At 35.8% G+C, this 19,342-nt stretch overlaps 1 protein-coding gene across 1 annotated transcript in view; it reads right to left on the bottom strand.

The window, feature by feature from the left end:
* The window catches only part of PCCA (propionyl-CoA carboxylase subunit alpha), a 496,164-nt gene that overhangs the window by 169,763 nt on the left and 307,059 nt on the right, over positions 1 to 19,342 (bottom strand). The window contains 1 exon segment of the mRNA XM_043998838.1: positions 7,686 to 7,788. Coding sequence (XP_043854773.1) covers positions 7,686 to 7,788 — 103 coding nt within the window.

Here is a 19,342-nt window from a genome sequence, read left to right as displayed (position 1 = left end):
GTGTGTCTCTCTTGACCAGTATTCAATTCAACAAGCACAGACTATTTGCAAAACTGAAAATGGAAAGATAAAACAAAATATCCTTGCCATCAAAGACTTTATTTTTTTGCTGTTGTCTTGTCTGAAAACTTGGTTGCCTCTTGTACTTTTTGTGATCCAAATGAAGCTAATTTTATTCCACAACTTTATTTTAATGGCAGATGAATATTTATTTTGAATGCGTTATTGATATTTAAAATTCTGTCTTTCCATCCATCAAATCCAGTTATAGCATTCTTTTAATTAAAAAAAAGTGTTCATTAAGATTTCTATACATATCAAATCCCTAAGACTATGGAATTTTTTTTTTTTACCAACCATGTTGTAAAATAAAATTGGGAAACTAGTTGTTAACCCCCAAATTTAAAAGAAAAGTTGAGTGTCAAAAAATGAAGCATCATCATTCTAATAAAGAACATCTTAATTATTTTCCCATGAATATTCGCTTTACTTTTCCCCTTTAAAAAAATTCTAGGCTCAAAGATAAAACATCAACTTTGAATAGAATTTGAAACATTGTTATAATCCTGGAAACCAGGCAGGAAGTGCTATAATAACTGAAAAGTTTGCCAAATAAAAGAAATTACAAAGTATGCTTTTAAAAATCATTGTGTACCAACATCAACAACTATTATAAAATGATCACAATTGTTCACTGATGAATACATTATAAGAATATTATCGATAAATATGCATAAGACATATAGTATTTGACATAAAAAACAGATCTTTCTTTCATACCGAATTACTTTTCAATACCTGAGGAACAAAAACATCATAGCAGATAAAGAAAAAGAAATTTGAAATTTAAAAAACCACTATTACATAAAGACAATAATATTATTAAACTTTAAGAGAAAAAAGCAAACATGGAATCGGGCAGTTTTAAAATATAACTAAAATGAAAGTAACTTATTTGCAGGAAGTTAAACCTATAAAAGCTGTAAAAACATTTAAAACTACAAATACTTTAAAAAGTTTTGGGCACTTGGTTAAATCAGCTTAAAAACCACAGTACAACATGTTACTAGGCAGGTGGATACACTTGGAAGGTAGGACAGTTGGCCTCCCATTGCAATAATTTGCTCCATTATACCATTACATATTTCTCACATGGAGTTCATTACACCTGTGCTCCACAGTTTGCACTGAAGATCTATTCACTTTTGGGCATCTTTCAAAGTGCTGATATTTCTCAAAGTGCCTACATGACTGGGAGTTTGGGTTGTCTAAATGGTTTTATCTTTTCCATAATAAAGGTAAAACCTTTTAGCACAACTTTAATATTCTCTAAATTTAAATTCCATAAGTTTGGCAGCATGGCATTCCCTAGGGATATGAAAGACCATTTTTCCCCATTTAAAAAAAACAACAAAGAGCTCTTTAAGTAACTAACATTAGCCAATTGCTCCTTGAGTATCTTGAAAAAATAAGAGACTATAAATAAATGTTACTCTCTGATCCACTAAAACAACTAAGATGTTAATGTTTTTCACAAAAGGTTTCATTTTCCTTTGAAAACTACTACCAGAAATACATCTGACATTTATGTAGACATCATTTTATGTTTTAGAAAATACTGTTTACCCTAAGATAACTGGGATATTAAAGCTGCTGGAATAAAAGAATTCCTTGGTTTTAAAAAGCAAACAAGTAATTTAGTACATGGTGTCTATAAGAAATTTAATGAAAGAGATGACTCAATAAATTTGTACATTTCATTTATCCAAGAAACCGTGAAGTTATTTATTCAACTAACAAGTGTGCAAAAAACCAAAACCTTTTAAAAATACCTATGAGAAAGGAGGCATATCTATGCCATGTTCAAAAGTCTTTTAAATATATTTTAATTGATATATTTTCTTTCTAAATTGTTTAGATTTCTCACTATATCTTCTTTCAGCTCCTTCAGAGACACATTACTACAATAAAGAGAGAAAACTCAGCAAAACCTATCAATAAATAAAAAAAAAAATCTGGTGTTACGCAATGTTTCATAGCAGGAAATCCCTCCCCTTAATTTCTGCAGAGCCAGGGAAAGGTGTCTCCTCAACTCTTTTCCTTGGGATCATACATACTCTTTATAACTTCCCAATATTATTTTTCAATTGTTTTGTGGTTATTGGTTTTTCCATTTACATTGATGTAACCTGATTGTGCATATTTCATCTTGCATCTGTTCATATGTGCATTTCCATGCTTATCTGTTCTTATCATAAACATTTTTTTTGTTTTTTTGTTGGTTTGTTTTGTGGGGCGATGGCAATTAAGTGACTTGCCCAGGGTCACACAGCTAGTAAGTGTCAAGTGTCTGAGGCTGGATTTGAACTCAGGTACTCCTGAATCCAGGGCCAGTGCTTTATCCACTGTGCCACCTAGCTGCCCCCCTATCATAAACATTTTTGTCAGTCAAAAAACACTTATTAATTGCCTTCTATGTGCCAGGTACTGTCCTAAGTATTGAGGATACAAAGACAGTTACAGGAAGAAAAAGTACAGAGAACTTTTGCAAAAACATGCAAGCAAACTCTTTGTGGGTTAAGGCACACAGATAAGTATGGAATAAGTTAGAGAGCAGTGAAATTTGTAAAAAGGATCTAGAAAATATGATTTAGAAAAATTTTAAAAGGAGAGAATACTTACAGAGAGGGTGAAGAAGGAATCTGGGTAGTCTGAGTATTTGCATGTAATATGGTTAGACCTGCCTTTTAGGAAGATTAATTTGACAGCTTAGTGGAGAAAGATGTGAGGTGAGAACAATCAGCGGTTATTGCAATAATCTAGGAATGAGGTAATGAGTGCCTGTATCAGGACCGTGGCAATGTCAGAGGAAAGAAGGGGGCATACAGGAAAGATGTTATGATGGTATAATCAGCAGGCCATGGCAACAAACTGGGTATGGGAGGACATAGGGGGAAAAGGGAGAGAGGGGGAGAGGGAGAAGGGGAGGGGGGAGGGGGAGGGAGAAGGAGAGGGAGAGGGAGAGAGAGAGGGAGAGAAGACTGAAGTATGTCACCTAGGTTGTGAGCCTAAGAGACTGGGAAGATGGTGTTGCCCACTACAGTTATGAGGAAGTTAGGAAGTATAGGGGGAAGATTTGGGGGGGGGGGAAATAATGATAATTTTCATTTTCATTAATGGTTAAGCACAAATTTGAAGGACAGGTCACCTTGGGTTGCACCTTGAGTTACTTTGCTGTTTGGAAAACAACCATTAAGTCGTCATGAATCCTGTCTTTGAAATCAATATGATTAGCATATATGGAGATAATGTCTTTTAATGTTATTTTTTTTTTGCTTCTCTTCTTCCAGATTGTTCTTTACTTCTGTGTCTTTGCAACTCCACTCAGTTATTCTCTCTTGTTTCTTGGGGAGATTTGTCGCTGCGGATTTTAATTTTCCTATTCTGCCAATTATTTCTGCTGTACAAACAACTCTGCTTTCACAATTCTTATTTCTTTTTTAAATTATTCAGGAACACCCTACTGTAGATGCATGCTCTCTTGGGAATCTATAAAATCATCGTCTTCATCAAGTGTTGATTCATTTTATTTTGTTTTGAAATATTTATTCATATATTTTTGGACTCTTTCACCTCATCTGGAATCCATATTCCTTTCTGTTATTATTGTTATCACCATCTTCCCTGCTTATGGTCAAGGTCTCTGAAAAAAAATTTTTTTTAAAAACAACAAAGATCTTTGGTAATTTCAGCCTATTTTTTTCTTATAATCCCCTACTGCTTTCTGACTCCATCTCCTTTGAATGTGGTTTTCCCCATATTCAAAGTCATCACTCCTGGAATGCACTACCTTCTTGTTTTTGCCTTTCAGATTTCTAGTCTTTCTTCAAAGTTCAACTCAGTTGCAAGCCATTTATGAAGATTTACCCAATGGCTTCTTTCACTTCCTGTGAAAAGTGTTCTCTCCTTTTAAAATTTTCCTAAAGCATGTTTTCTAGGCCCCCAGAATGCTTCAATAGTTTCTTTTATGCCCCAGGAAATAATGTAGTAAAATCTGTGTTTTTAAAAGATTATTTGTGTGGATTATGGATTAGAAAAGTGACTAAGGGACAGGAGAGCAATAAAGAGGCTATAAATCAAATAAGAGGTAATGAGAGCCTGAAATGCTCAGATGTTCACTTTCACAGCCTCATAGATATATGTCTGAAAGAGACCATAAAGAGGCACTAGAGTTCAACATCATCATTTTACAGATGAAAAAACTGAAGCTCAGAGAGGTAAAAATATTTGCCCAGGGTCACATCAGTAGTAGTAAGTAACAGAGATAGGTTATGAATGATAACAATATCTGATTTATAGAAGGAATAGTCACAATTGCTGTCAAAGTTGAGGAAGCAAAAAAATTTTTTTAATTTTGTTTAGAGTCACATATGATCTATAATTTGTAAGTCTATTTCATTAATACACAATTATATAAACCAACTTAACCTTAAAACAAGAACAATGATATAGCATCACTAATTATTTGAAATGGCTCTCCTTTGCTGCGAACTTAAGAAAATGTTTATATAGAAGCATAAGACAAAAGTGGGGGCAGCCAGGTGGTACAATGGATAGAGTGACAGGCTTGGAGTCAGAGAGAATCCTTTTCCTGAATTCAAATTTGGCCAAGGACACTTAACAGTTGGGTGACCCTGGGCAAGTCACTTGCCCTATTTGCTTCAGTTCCTCATCTGTAAAAATGAGCTGAAGAAATGGCAAATCACTCCAGTAGCTTTGCCACAAAAACCTCAAATGGGGTCACAAAGAGTCAGACATGACTGAACAACAACATCATCAGACAAGAGTAAGACCCCCCCCTAGACGGAAACTATTACGAGTGAGGGGTTTTACATTCCTTCTCTAATGTCATTACCAAGAGTTGAGTGACCTGAGTGTATCTCCAGACTTCATTTTAATATAACTCATTCCAAACATGTCAATCAATTAGATTTGATTGTTGCTAACTAATTTGATTTGATTGCTATGGGATGGACTTCCTCCATTTGGAGAAGCATATGAACTGTGACCCCAAGAAAGGCAGTCTATTAATAAAATGATTAAATTACCCAGAAAAAAAAAATTAAAGTAAGACTTTAGTGACAGACTCAGTGTCAGAAAGATTTGAGTTTGAACTTGCCTAGAAATTTACTGGTTATGTGGCTCTGTAGTGAATCACTTAATCTTTATGACTCTCATTTTATTCATCTGCAAAATGGAAATAACAATGCCATCTATAATAGTGTTGTTTGTGAGAATCAGATGAAATAAAGACATAAAGCACTTTGTAATCCTTGAAACAATACATAAATCTAAGCTATGAGGATGACGAAGATATTGATTATGGTGGTTGTGCTGGAATTCAATATTTTTGAACCCATCTCTGTCACCATCACAAGTCATTTGACCTCTCTGGGCCTCGCTTCCCTCATTTCTAAAATAAGGTAATTGTACAACTCTCCATCTATAATCTTAAGAAATTAAATTCAAAAATTTCTAGTTTACTTTCCCACCTCAGAGATGCCTACATAGTAAAAATAAATATTCTTTAATAGTCTATGAGTATAATTTCCTACTTATACTAAGCAAGAGTTTAAATAAGTTTACCAAGCTGATTCTAAAAAAGAATTTTTTAATTGGACCTGTTATTTCTTTGAGGCAGGGAAACTCACGAGGAATTTCATTTCCTCTACCAGTGTAGATCTGAACCCTTCTCTACATTGAGAGTGACTTGCCTAGGGATGTCACAGAAGAGGGCCTTGAATCTAGGTCTTCAGGTAACAAGTTTCCAATCTACATCACACTGGCTCTCAAAAAAACAGCCAGGTAAAAGTTACCCTTGGATTATGAGCTTGTACATAAATGATTATAATTACATGGTTTTTAGATTCTTTGATAGTAGCTCTTCTATTACTGTGAAGTATTGTCACTAAGGAATTATCCCCTTTAATAAGCCATGTGAGCTATAATTTGACTATCCTGAGAAAGGATAGCTTTCCCTATTTATTGATGACGTGCTGCTGCCACAGAAATCCTGTTCAGTAGGAGATGAAATGTCAGTTGAGACATTTGGTACATTTGTTTTAAGAGCCAGAGGTGTAAAACTATAACCTGTGGGATTATGATTGAAAACCTCTAATTCAGAATTTCCTCTAAGCAAGAGAATACTGTAGAGCCCGGGTCCCTTGCTTCTCAGTGGACAGCCAATGTCCATGCCCTCATGCTGCCCTGCTGCTGGGGCCCATGTTCCCACCTTCTGGGGCTGGAGGATTGAGAGGGAAGGGCAGAGCTGAAGACAAAGAGTAAGAAGACAAAGCTAGGAGTGGAAGGCTGTTAAACTCTGGCCACAGTGTTTACACAGGGGATATAGGGGGACAGGGATTTTCTGCCTCTCTCTCCCCACAAATAATACTTCTTACCTGGAAGGCACCTAAATATCTCTAGGCACCCAATCAGAGCAGCTGTAAACTATTTTAGAAAACCAGCCCTTCACATAGAAATAATACCTATATTAATTTTTGTATTTACTATCTCAAGTCTCATTAGGCGTCACCTATGGTGACATTTTATTATTTTTATTTTTGCTTACATTTATATTTTCTCGTATGAGGAATAACTGTTCAAAGAACTGAAGGAAATCCCAATCAAAGAGCCACCAAGAGGGGAAAACAGCCAAACATAACATAGTCTAATATAATATTCATTATGGCAATAGCATAACAGCTTTTCTAGTATGGGAAGCTAGGTGGATATGGTGCCAGATCTGGGTCAGGAAGACCTGAATTGAAATCCAGCCAGGGCAGCTAGGTGGTTGCAGTGCATAAAGCACCGGACCTGGATTCAGTAGGACCTGAGCTCAAATCTGGCCTCAGACACTTGATATTTACTAGCTATGTGACCCTGGGCAAGTCACTTAACCCTCACTGCCCAGCAAAAGAAAAGAAGAGAAAAGAAAAGAAGAGAAATCTAGCCAAAGACACTTACTAGATGTGTGACCCAGTCCTTTATCTCTGTTTGCCTCAGTTCTCTCATCTGTAAAATGAGCTGGAGAGAATGAAATGGCAAACACTTGCTTTTATCTTGGTCAAGAAAACTCCAAATGGGGTCACAAAGAGGTAGGCCAACTGAAGCAACTGAACAACAACAACAATTTCCTAGTAGAATGCTAAAGATTAATGTTCTCAAAATACTTTTTTAGTCTCTACAAATGCCAGGTTTTAAAAATAGCATGAATGCTACTTTATTCATACATTGGCAACTCACTGTAAATGTTCACTACACCCTAGAATTAAAAAGGTTCATTCTGGATTCTATCCAAGGAGGACTTAGCTACTTAATTGCCAAAAGGCTGTCATAGTATAGCAGTCTAATCTTATAAGAAAGTTTCTAAATGACTGACTTTTTATCTAGGTGCTATGGTTTATTCATTTACCTAAATATTCTAATCCTCACAAAGAAAAGAAGATATTTTATTTCTCATTTAAGGAAAGAATAAGCTTGAGGAACTGATTTTCCAAAATATCAAACATGTGCTTAACTATATCAGCTCACAGAAAGGCAAAATAGAAATGAAGACTTTTTAGAACTATAATTTTCACATAATCATTCATTATTCTGTAATTACTAAAAAAATGAATAAAACTTACACAAAATGTGGAGCCACTGTTTGATGCTCTGACAGAATGAATTTCATCTCCTATTTTTATTGATAGGTCCCAGTTTGCCATTTTTGGTTTACAGATGGGAACTCTAAATAAGAAAGGAAATAAAAGCAATTAATATTTTCAGATTATTCTCTCTTTCATTAAATTTGTCTCTCCTGGGGGCAGCTAGGTGGCACAGGAGATAAAGCACTGGCCTTCAATTCAGGAGGACCTGAGTTCAAATCCAGCCTCAGACACTTGACACTAGCTGTGTGACCCTGGGCAAGTCACTTAACCCTCATTGCCCTGCCAAAAAAAAAAAAAATTGTCTCTCCTGCTTCAGTCTTTCCAAAAATTGAAATTAAGTTAATGATAGTCAAAAAGTACATATAAAATAACTATGAAAAAATCCTACATATACAAGCAGTCCCAAAATCATAAGTCTATTTATAAAAATATGTTGGCAACCTGCAACACATTTTCACACACACACACACACACACACACACACACACACACACACACACACACACACACACACACAATGTTAAAAGTGTTTAGGTTCCTAGACCAGTCAACAACAAAAAATTATAACATAATATATGAAAAGTATAGTATGAAATTCACATCTATATAACGCTTTAAATTTGCAAGATACCTCCTGTACACACAACGGGTGTTTTTTAAATTATTTGGTGTGAAACTGTTTTCTAAAATTATTACTACTTATATATTAATTGGCCATTGCACCCATATTGGCAGGAAGCATTTATTATTAATCAATATCATATAAACCAGTAAAGAATTTTACCATGTAGTAGTTAGCAACAAGCAGGAGAAAAGCCTCAGATCCATTTTGTCTCTGAGAGACAAGCACAGCGTCTCAAGGGGAGCTTAGAAGCCCTACCATGCCCACACTGTCTTATGAGAGCGCACACAAGGTCCAAGAAGCCCAGACAGAGAGCCATTATGGTGACCCTCCAGTGGTCAAGGCTTTTATCCCCCCCCTTTTTTAAATTTTTTAGTGAGGCAATTGGGGGTTAAGTGACTTGCCCAGGTCACACAGCTAGTAAGTGTTCAGTGTCTGAGGCTGGATTTGAACTCAGGTACTCCTGACTCCAGGGCTGGTGCTCTATCCATTGCACCACCTAGCTGCCCCTTTTATCCCCTTTTGATAGAGATGGGCCATGATACATTGATCAGAGCTAATTAGTTTAGCATCATTCAACTCCATGGTTTGCCATGACTGAGGATGGTCTACATTAAAATGAGCTCTACCATGACATCAGGGAAAAGTGTCCAAAAGACTCTCCCAAGGGCACAGACTAGATGTGGTATAATCCCATCACTCAATTTAAATATGACAAATCAATCTCCATCTCTATTGTACCCTTAGGGTGGTCCCAAACAAGAGAGATCACTGGGTCATCCAAGATTATTGATTATTATTTTGTGATAAGATATTGATTATTAATAATTATTTCTCACAAAGTAAGTAGTGTATTCCTACCCCAATGGTACCAATGAGGAAACTGAGGTTCCAAACAATGATTAAATAGCTAGAAAATGAAACAGGATTTGAACTCAGGTGTCCTGAATCAAAATCTTGTGCTTTCATTCAAGCGAAACATTTCAAACTGGATGTTGCACAGGCATCTCAATCTTAACACACAGAAAACAGAAAACATTCTTTCTCCACCCCCCCCACCTATAGTGGCTATAACACGGAATTTATGCTAAATTATAATCATGATAGTTAATAATAATAGCTAGTATTTTAAAGGACATTTAGGGTTCCCAGTTACTTTACGTATATTATTTCATTTTTGATTCTCTCAGTTTGTGAAGGAGTGTACTAAGTTATCCCTGTTTTACAGGGAAGGAAACTGAGTCCTGAGAGAGAAAGTGAATTTAGGATAAACAATAAAAGATATCAGAATATACAACCTATGTAAATGTATGGTTTTATAAAATAAATGAAAAATGTTTGTACAATAGAGAAATTAATTAAATTCAATTAAACAAACATTATTTAGAAATCAATTTTGTTCAAGGATTAGGGAATCAGGAGGACTGGTTTCTAGTGTTGGTTCTGCAATCTTGAAAAAATTTCTAGAACCTTCTTAATTAGTAAATATACGGAGTTAGACTAGATGAGCAATAAATTTTCTTTAATAAATTTTCCATATTTGCCTTTTTAAAATGTTTGTGATTCTATGAAGTAGATAATAACATTTTTTAAAAAAAGCTTTAGTGGGCTATATATAGATGAATTATGGTAAGATGAAAGAGGGAGCTAAACTATAAACAAAGATTAATACTGACTTTAAAATTTTTTTAATGTTTTAAATTTTAAAATATACTACTAACAATTTTTCTTAGTGAAGAATATAATGGGAATAACTAGGTTACATTTAAATTCAGGGTATTAATAGTTAAATAAATCCATCCTAATCTGAACTAGTCTCAAAGTTGATTTTTATGAAATTCATTGCTATCTACACTCTTTTGTCCCAGAAGAAGGAAAAGAAGTCTTGCACTCCACTTCATACATCACAATAGCACTGACACAAAGAAAACTATACTCCCTTTCCTTCAATAAGTTTTCAGCAAGGACTGCCATCTGATCAAAATTTAAATCCATGCAACTTATTGTTATTAAACTGCAAAGCTGACATCAATTAAACTAGTGTCTTTCCTATTCCAAAAAAGAAAGAAAAGAAAGGGAAAGAGAGAGAGAGAGAAAAGAAAGAAAGAAAGAAAGAAAGAAAAATAAGAGAAACACAAGCAACTAACATAACAGGCATCACAAAAGCAAATCAAATAATAGTGCTTTAAGAGCCTGTCCACTTTGGATTGCCATCAGTCAATTGCTATAAAAGAGTTCAATAAAACTACAATTTTCTATTGTTTGTGGTGAAAAACCTGCCATCTGACTGTCACTGACAATGTAGTGAACTTTAGTAAATATCACTAGATTCTTTAGTATCATAAATTTCTTTACATAAAATATAAATTATTATACATTTAAAGAAATGCTGCTCTGCCTATTAAGTGCCATATTTTACAGTATATTGGGATAAATACCAAGAGACTTAACTCAAAGCAGGGTTTCCAATTACCAAGGATTATGAACATTTCAAAACCATATTATCTGACATTCAGTAAAGCTGGCTTTCAATTGTGCCATTATCTATCTAGCAATAAAATAACGTGAAATATTGACTTAAAACAATGATAATGACAAAAGAATCATTAAGAAATCCTTCATCATAACTTTCACAGCAGGTGGCCTATAAAATGATCAAGAATAATATGCTGGATTCTGTAGTCACTGAGGTCAGTTTCTGCATACAAATTTTTTCAGGAAGAAAAAGACCTTCAGAAAGTGGGCCATTCATCTGAACCAAGTTCAGAGAATTTCCAGCACTGTGAAAAGATATGTTATGCAAGCACATAGATGTATTCAGTGGGGGTAGACTGAACTAGCTACATGGAGACTACAAAGGAGCCCTCCCATGGCTCATGAATAAGTCGAGGAAATGATCAGAAAAAAAGAGAGAGATGTTTAGACAGATGGCCCACTTAAAATGCCTGGGACAGGGCATAAGCAATTTTAATGAAACTTTAGATCTAACATATGAATTGTTTTCTTATTTCTCCCCCCTCCCCACCCAATCTCAAAGAAGACAAACACAAATTCAGCAACTGATTGATGAGTCCATTTCAGCATGTTAGTGTGGAAAAGCCACACAATTTAAGTATTATTGATACAATAAGTACATATAAAGAAAAATCCTTCATAGAACCTTCAGCTATCAGAATAAATATAAAAGAATGGAATGGATAGATTAAAGGAATTCAAAACTGAAGTCTACTGCCAAATAAAACAAAAATCTAAGCCTTATTATCTGAGTACTTTCAACACTCCAACATAAAAGTTTATCACTGTAGAAGAAAGATAAAAGCAGTGGTTTCTGAGGATCTCTTTATTGCTAAAACACACACACACACACACACACACACACACACACACACACACACGCAGCCTAAAATTCTGGTTGTATGCAGTTAAAAAGCTGTAGATATTTATGTATTCATATTTCTGCATGTGTGTGTAAGTATACATGTACATACATGTAAACATAGAAATATAATAGTATATTTCCAAACATTATTTTAGTCCTCCACAAAATAATAGATCAGTAAAATATTCAGTCACAGAAAATACCCAAGCTCAGTATAAGTAATATTACACAGATTCTCAGACAAAAGCTCTAAACTCAACCTCAAAAATCCCCTGCCAGTATCTATGATACTTTTATCTACACTCAAAAAAAAAAAAAAAGGTGCAAAAGCTTTGGGTATTAAACTTTGGGTAGTCAGTTTTTTTAAGTCTCAGGGATGGAGAATCCAGAGCTCCCAGCAAAGATGCTCCATGCGCAACCCCACATTTATCTTATAATTTTCACTGTCTAAAGTGTTAGAAGGGAACAGAACAGTGGCAGCTTTCTCACTATGCTGATATAGCTCTAAGACCTACCACATGGTAGCCTTGAGGCTGATAATACCCCTCCTCTCACACACCGTCCTCTTATTTTCAAAGGCTAGCTAATAATATGATAGACACGTGAAGTCCATATACCAACATTAGCTATCAGTAACTATAGAGAATAGCAAATTCCCAAAAGCAAATAAAAGAAAGCATAAAGAATAATATGCTAAGCATAGCATCTTACCCATCCCGAATATGTAACAAACATTTTTAAATTAGTGAGAGATGACAGAAAATCCTCAAAGAGCTTTCAGTGTGATAAGCATTATTGTTTCTGAACTTAGGATCATAGGGGTTTAGGTCTGACTTCTATTACAGAGGAAGAAACTTGTGATACTTATCGATGAAAAAGTTTTAAGCACTAGGCGCTTGAGAATGTATAGCAATGAGCAATAAATAATTAGGCAAAATGAAAATATTGGTGTACAATGTATGTTTAAATGGCAATTCCTAAATGGAGATGCTAGTTCTGTGAGGACATTCAAGTGTCTCAGCTAAGGCACCTTCTACAAGAAGCCTCTGCCAATCCTCGATCTCCATGCATTTTTCTCTGAGAATGCCTCCTCCCAATATAGCTTGTTTGTGTGTATGTTTGTAGTCTTGTTTGCGTGTATGTATGTAGTCTTGTTTGCATGGTTGTCTCACTCTATTGGGCTATAAAATGAGAGAAGACATTACTTTGTTTGCCTTTCCTTGTATCTCTAGTGCTTAGCCAGGCTAATAAATGCTTGTTGACTGAGCATGTAGTACAGGTAATATTCAAAAGTTAGAGGAAAAAATACCAAGCCTTTTTGGTAAGTGACTGAATTCAAACTAATTCACCTAGCCTACTCAGACTATACTCTCTTTACCATCACAGCTCATCCATATCACCCCCATCTAAGCCCCTCCCTCTTCATCTCTTGCTCTGGGGACACTAGTGAAATGAGCAGCACCACTGTTTTGGTAAAGGGCATGCCAAATGACTATACTTTGCATCACCTTACCATCCCTGTGACTTCCCATGGACACTAATCGAGTGTATTTGCTGTCTTCCCTAATAGAATTTGAATACCCTTACAGGCAGGGGCTCTATCTTTTTCTGTATTTATTTCCCCAGAACTTAAGACAACATCTGGCAAAGAATAAGGATTTAGTTAAGTCCTTCTTGACTGATTAAAGGAGGTAAAATTAATGTCTGAAGTAGCAATATTGAAAATATTTTAAAATTATTAACTGATACTAGACCATTTTACTTTTGCAAAATATAATCATTTTGAATTACATTTAAATTAAACAATTGAGACAAATACACAGAGTAGGCCAAGCTATATGACATCTCTTAAGTATCAAATATTACTGGTATTAGTAAAGACATCAGGTATAAAATATAATTAAAATATAATGAACACAGTCTAATCAAACCAATCACCTTAGTTTCTGTGCATTTTTAGATTCAATAAGAATTTTTTAACTAAATCAAAATAATTTCATTTTAATTTCAAAATTAGTGACAACTCATTACAGAATTATAGGCTCTAAAGCACAAGTTACTTTAAGAGATTATTTCATTCAACCCTATCTTTTATATGGGATACAGGCTAAGAGAGGTTTACATGATTTGACTAAGGACATGCAGGTGGTATGCAATAGAACCTATTTCTAAATTAAAGATCAAGTAATGCCAGAGTAAGAAGGACATGGCTAAAAGAAAGCTAAACAAAAACCAGAATCATTCAGCTTGCTCCTGGATATGACCAACTCATTAGTTAACGCCATCCTGTCTGTTAAATTTCCCCATATCAAAGACAATGTAGAGTCTAATTTTATTCAAACTTTACCCTTGAGGACCTAATAAGCTACAGTTAAGTTAGAAAACTCTGTTACTCTAAATAAATCCTTCTGGTTCACAAAGTTTTAAGGTGCAAAGGTCAATATTAGAATTGCTGTAAACTGATAATTGTTTTAAGGATAGTATTAAATTAATAAAATGTATTTATTAAATCTATAGCATGAAGGTGAGTGTTTTGTGATATTTATGATATGTAAAGTCATGTTTTAGAATAATTGAAAATTCTAATAACATTATATGTTTTTTGTTACATGTATTAAAATGATATGGTTAGGGGGCAGCTAGGTGGTGCAGTGGATAAAGCACCGGCCTGGATTCAGGAGTACCTGAGTTCAAATCCGGCCTCAGACACTCGGACACATACTAGCTGTGTGGACCCTGGGCAAGTCACTTAACCCCCATTGCCCTGCAAAAAAAAAAAAAAAAAGGGAAAAAAAATAAAAGAAAAGAAAATGATAATGGGGTTTAGGGACAATGTGCCCCACGTGGGGCAAAACTTGCCACAAGGACCACCTGAATCAGAAATAAACTGTAATGGAAAATGTTTATGAAAAACAAAACAATATAGACGACAATGTCCGATTTGTGATTTTCTGAGTAAATATGCAGCCCTCTGCGGTTTCTCTTTGAGAGAAATATAGACTACAGGCCAAAATCCATGAAACTTTTTTCTATAAAAGCCACACAAATAGGCTATTGAGCTAAAATCTATTAAAATCATTCTTATTATGATTGTCTACTATGAGAGGAAGAATGGTATTGTGGATCAAGTGCTAGGCTTGTGGTCAAGAAGACAGGGTCAAAGAACACCTTGGACTCTAGAATTGGGATTGAAGACAAGGAACATAACCTGTCTGATATTCGTGCAACTCTTTAAGCCAGGTGGACCCTGCAGAGACCTCTGGACCAACACTCAAGATCTAAGTTCAAATCCAGCCTGAAATGGTAGCTGTGGGACTCAGCTAGTCACTTAACCTCTGACTCCTCCACCTGTAAAACGGGAATCAAAGTAACTCCAACTTTTCAGGGTTGTTGTAAGAATTAAATGAGAAAACATCTGAAGAGCACTTTACAAGCCTTCAAAGTACGACATAAATGCTAGCCATTATTATTTGGCTTTAAATTATAGAGAATATGAGTTTTCATTGTCTATTAGCAGAAATAATAACGACACTAACCCCTATTTCTATCCTCCACAACAACCTTCTAAGGTAGAAAATATAAGTATTCTTATATTTAATTTGTAAATGATGAAACAGTCTCATGGAGGTTAAGGCAGTCAGTCAAAAGGCATTTATTTTTTTATTTTTTAAGTGAGGCAATTGGGGTTAAGTGACTTGCCCAGGGTCACACAGCTAGTAAGCGTTAAGTGTCTGAGGCCGGATTTGAACTCAGGTACTCCTGACTCCAGGGCCGGTGCTCTATCCACTGCACCACCTAGCTGCCCCAAAAAGCATTTATTAAGCTTACTCCTTAGCTGGCCAATATACAAAGTGCTTGGATACAAAGACAACTATGCACATATAAGCAAAATACTGAGCAAATGGGAGATAGCCTGGGAGGAAAGACATTCATTAGCAGTGATGCAACCAGTAAAGGTGTCCCGCAGAAGGCTGTATTTAGGCCAAGTCTTGAAGGAAGGCAGGAAAACCATTAGAGATAAGGAGGGAGGAAAATGTCAGGGCATGGCATGAGGACAGTCAGTTTAATGGGCACAAAGTCAGGAGGTAAAAGGTCATGTGGGAGGAACAGAAAGAAAGGCCAATTGTTTGCATGAGGGGAATAACTGTCAGAAGAGTAGAAAGAAAGAAAAGACGGGGGCAGATTAAGTAAGAGCTGGCTGGGCGGCTAGGTGGCTCAGTGTATAGAGCACCGGCCCTGGAGTCAGGAGCTATCCTGAGTTCAAATCTGGCCTCAGACACTTTTAAGGCTTACTAGCTGTGGTGACCCTGAGCCAAGTCACTTAACTCCAACTGCCCACTAAAAAAAAAAAGAAGAAGAAGAAGAGCCAGCAGCTGGGTGGCAGAGTAGATGAACCAGGCATCAGAAAAAACTTTGTTCCATCCAATCCCACCTCAGATATTTACTGGCCGTGTGACCTTGGAGAAGTCACACTAACTTCTTTAGGCTTCAGTTTCTTCATTTATAAGTGGCATAATAAATAGTATCTAACTCACAGCATTATATGAGGATAAAACAAGATAACATGCTTTGCCAAGCTTAAAACACTATGTAAATGCTTTCTGATGATGATGATAAAGTCAAATAGAATTTGATATTTGACCTTGGAGGTAAGATGAAGCTACTGGAATTTAGTGAGTTGGAGGTGACATGGTCATATTTGCATTTTAGGAAAGTCTCTTTGATAGCTGAATGGAGGATGGATTAATTGCTATGGGGAAAGACTTAAGGCAGAGAAATCCACTAGAAATCTATTACAGGGGCAGCTAGGTGGCACAGTGGATACAGCACCAGCCCTGGAGTCAGGAGTACCTGAGTTCAAATCCGGCCTCAGACACTTAACACTTACTAGCTGTGTGACCCTGGGCAAGTCACTTAACCCCAATTGCCTCACTAAAAAAAAAAAAAAGAAATCTATTACAATAGAGGAAGTTCAAGTGATGAAAAACTACAAGGTATGGTTGTGTAAGTAAAGGGAAGAGGCACACATGAAAGATATTATGAAGATATATATGAACAAAATGACATAATACTGAATATGTGAAGTGAGTGTAATAGGAGTGGCAGACGACAGCTTGTAAGCCTGGGTTGCTAGGAAGGTGTGGTACCCTAGACAGGTAACAGAGAAGGTCTGGAAGATGTAAAGTGTTTTGGGGAAAAATTGTGAACTCTATTTTTGAGCATAATGAGTTTGAGATGTCAATGGCTATTCCTCCTTTTCTGTTCTTATTATACTGAGTGAGGATTGTTCCTAGTTGTTAGTATAACACTATGGTAAGTCGCATTTGATTCCAGAATTCATTATACAGTGAGCACATAAATTAAAAGATGAATCTGAGATTACATACAGCCTCAAACTATCTATCCCTTGCATTGGTGGAAGTAATGGAATAAAATAAAAGGCCCATATATGTTGTGTTTAAGTACTGGGGAGGAAGTGATGATGAATTTATGGTCAGATCCTTTCTTATAAGATCACATGATCAAACAATTTCAGAATTAAAAGAGGTTTTAGAGAGACTGTCTAGTCCAACCCTCCATTTAATAGATGAGGGATACAGGGCCTAGAGAGAAGAGGTTTGTTTTGGATATAGTAGAATTAAATAAAAACAAACAAAAAAACACCAATAACAGAAATTCAAGCCCAGAGATTTCAATTCCAAATTCATTGATCTTTCCAATCTTTTAGGCTATTGCTGTCCTCACCTAAAATTTATTATAGGAGTTGTACTGGCTGAGATTACTCCCAAGAAAAGGGATACCTGGAAGTGGGCAACACGTAGGAAACACCAGGGCAAACTGGAAGTTGGGCCCTGGAAGAAATGACATGGGTGGGGACTATTTCATCTTTCTGCAGCCCCAAGATATCACACAATGCCTGACACTTTATAAAGTGCTTAGCAAATGCTTTTCTTTTCTTCTTAAGTGATTTGTACTAGATGAGGCCCCTCTCAGCTCTAGCTCTAGGATCCTGTCATCCTCAGAACCTATGACTGAATGAACAGTCCTCTTTTGCTTGAAGAAAAAGCCCTTTAACACCTACAGTTTGGATAGAGCCTAGTTACTCTTTCTAAGGAAGGAGTAGTTTCTCTAAACAGAGAGCTTGTGGATGTTCAAAGAAAAGAGAGACCAATACAGGTTGAAATAGTTGAAAACCAGGGAGCAAATGTGCTTCAAAGGATGGGTAGAATTTTTGTTAGTCAAGGAGGAATTGGGAAAGGGCATTTAAAAAATATAGGAACAAGATGTAGAAAATGAACAGAGATGGGAATAATCATGGTCAATGTCAAAAGGTAACAGACCAAAGAAGCTTGATACGTCATGTCACCTCCATTCACATCACTTCCAGACTAATTCAGGCCTTCACTGTCTCTTACCTGAACTACCTCCTCGTTTCTGATCTCTCTTCTCTATAACCTGTCCTCCACAGAGCTGTCGAAATAATCTTCCTGAAGTGTAAGTATGACCATATCACCACTCGAAGAATCTTAAGTGAGTCTATTGAGTGGAACTTTCTTTCTCTTCACCTCTCTCAGAAGTTTTGGTTTCCTATAATTTTTAATTTATGTGCCACCTAATAAGAGAAACCTTTCCTGACTCTCTGACTTATTAGCGTGTTGTTTTTCTTCCCCAAATAACCAGTATTTGTTTTCTGCTTACATGTTGTATCCTTCAGTAGCATGCATGTTTCTCCAGACCTTTTCACTTGTCTCTGTTATCTCCAGTGCTAACAATGCCTTATATCGCACAGTGGATGAATTTGTATTAGACTGGATAAGTAGGTGAAGTCCTTGTAAACAAGGGAGTTTAAACTTGAAGAAGACTGAAGTGAGAAACAACTGTAGTTATTGAAGAGAGTAGTTACATAAGGATAGTGACAATTAACAAACATTTGTCTTGCAGGTGTGAAAATTGAAGAGCTTAATGAAATGGAGAAGGAAAATACTAAAATCAGGTTGATAAGATGCAAAGCTCGTTGTGGTAATCTAGAAGAATGATGATGAGAGCACAGCCTATTACCTAGCAACAGCAGTTAGACTGAAAAATCAGAGATTTTCCAGGGAAGGATTACTAATATCTTACTCATTCATGACTACAGAATGATACAAGAATCAATATACATATTGGTGAATGTCATTATTGAAAATTTACCTTTGGGATTAATAATAAAAACTTTACGTTTTGTAAGAGAATTTCTTATAAAAGAATTACTTAATTTATCAATGTGGTGCTAAATAAAGAAGAGTAGGGAAGATACTAATGGCCAGAATTATCTGTTACAAAGTCCATTCACATTACTACAGTCCTCACAGTGGCATGAGCAGAAAATACGACAGGACTCACAAGATAGTCAAGTCTACTTTGAGATGAATGAAAAGACTGAGAGACAGAGTTTCTGAGGAATTAATAATCAACTGATTAATTAGGCTAGCTGATATCAATAAATTGATGGTTAGTACTTTCTCTCATGAAAGACCAAACCATGTAGATCCCGAATGTTTAAATACCTCTGGAAAAGAGGTACTCCCAACAGGTAAAATCAATCCTGATTGGTGAACAATTAATAAGGGTGATAGGCATATTAATGAGGAG

This window comes from Dromiciops gliroides, chromosome 3 (assembly GCF_019393635.1).
Source record: "Dromiciops gliroides isolate mDroGli1 chromosome 3, mDroGli1.pri, whole genome shotgun sequence".
Classification (NCBI taxonomy): domain Eukaryota; kingdom Metazoa; phylum Chordata; class Mammalia; order Microbiotheria; family Microbiotheriidae; genus Dromiciops; species Dromiciops gliroides.
Note: the sequence above shows the minus strand (reverse complement) of the source record. Positions and strands in the feature narration are given on the sequence as shown.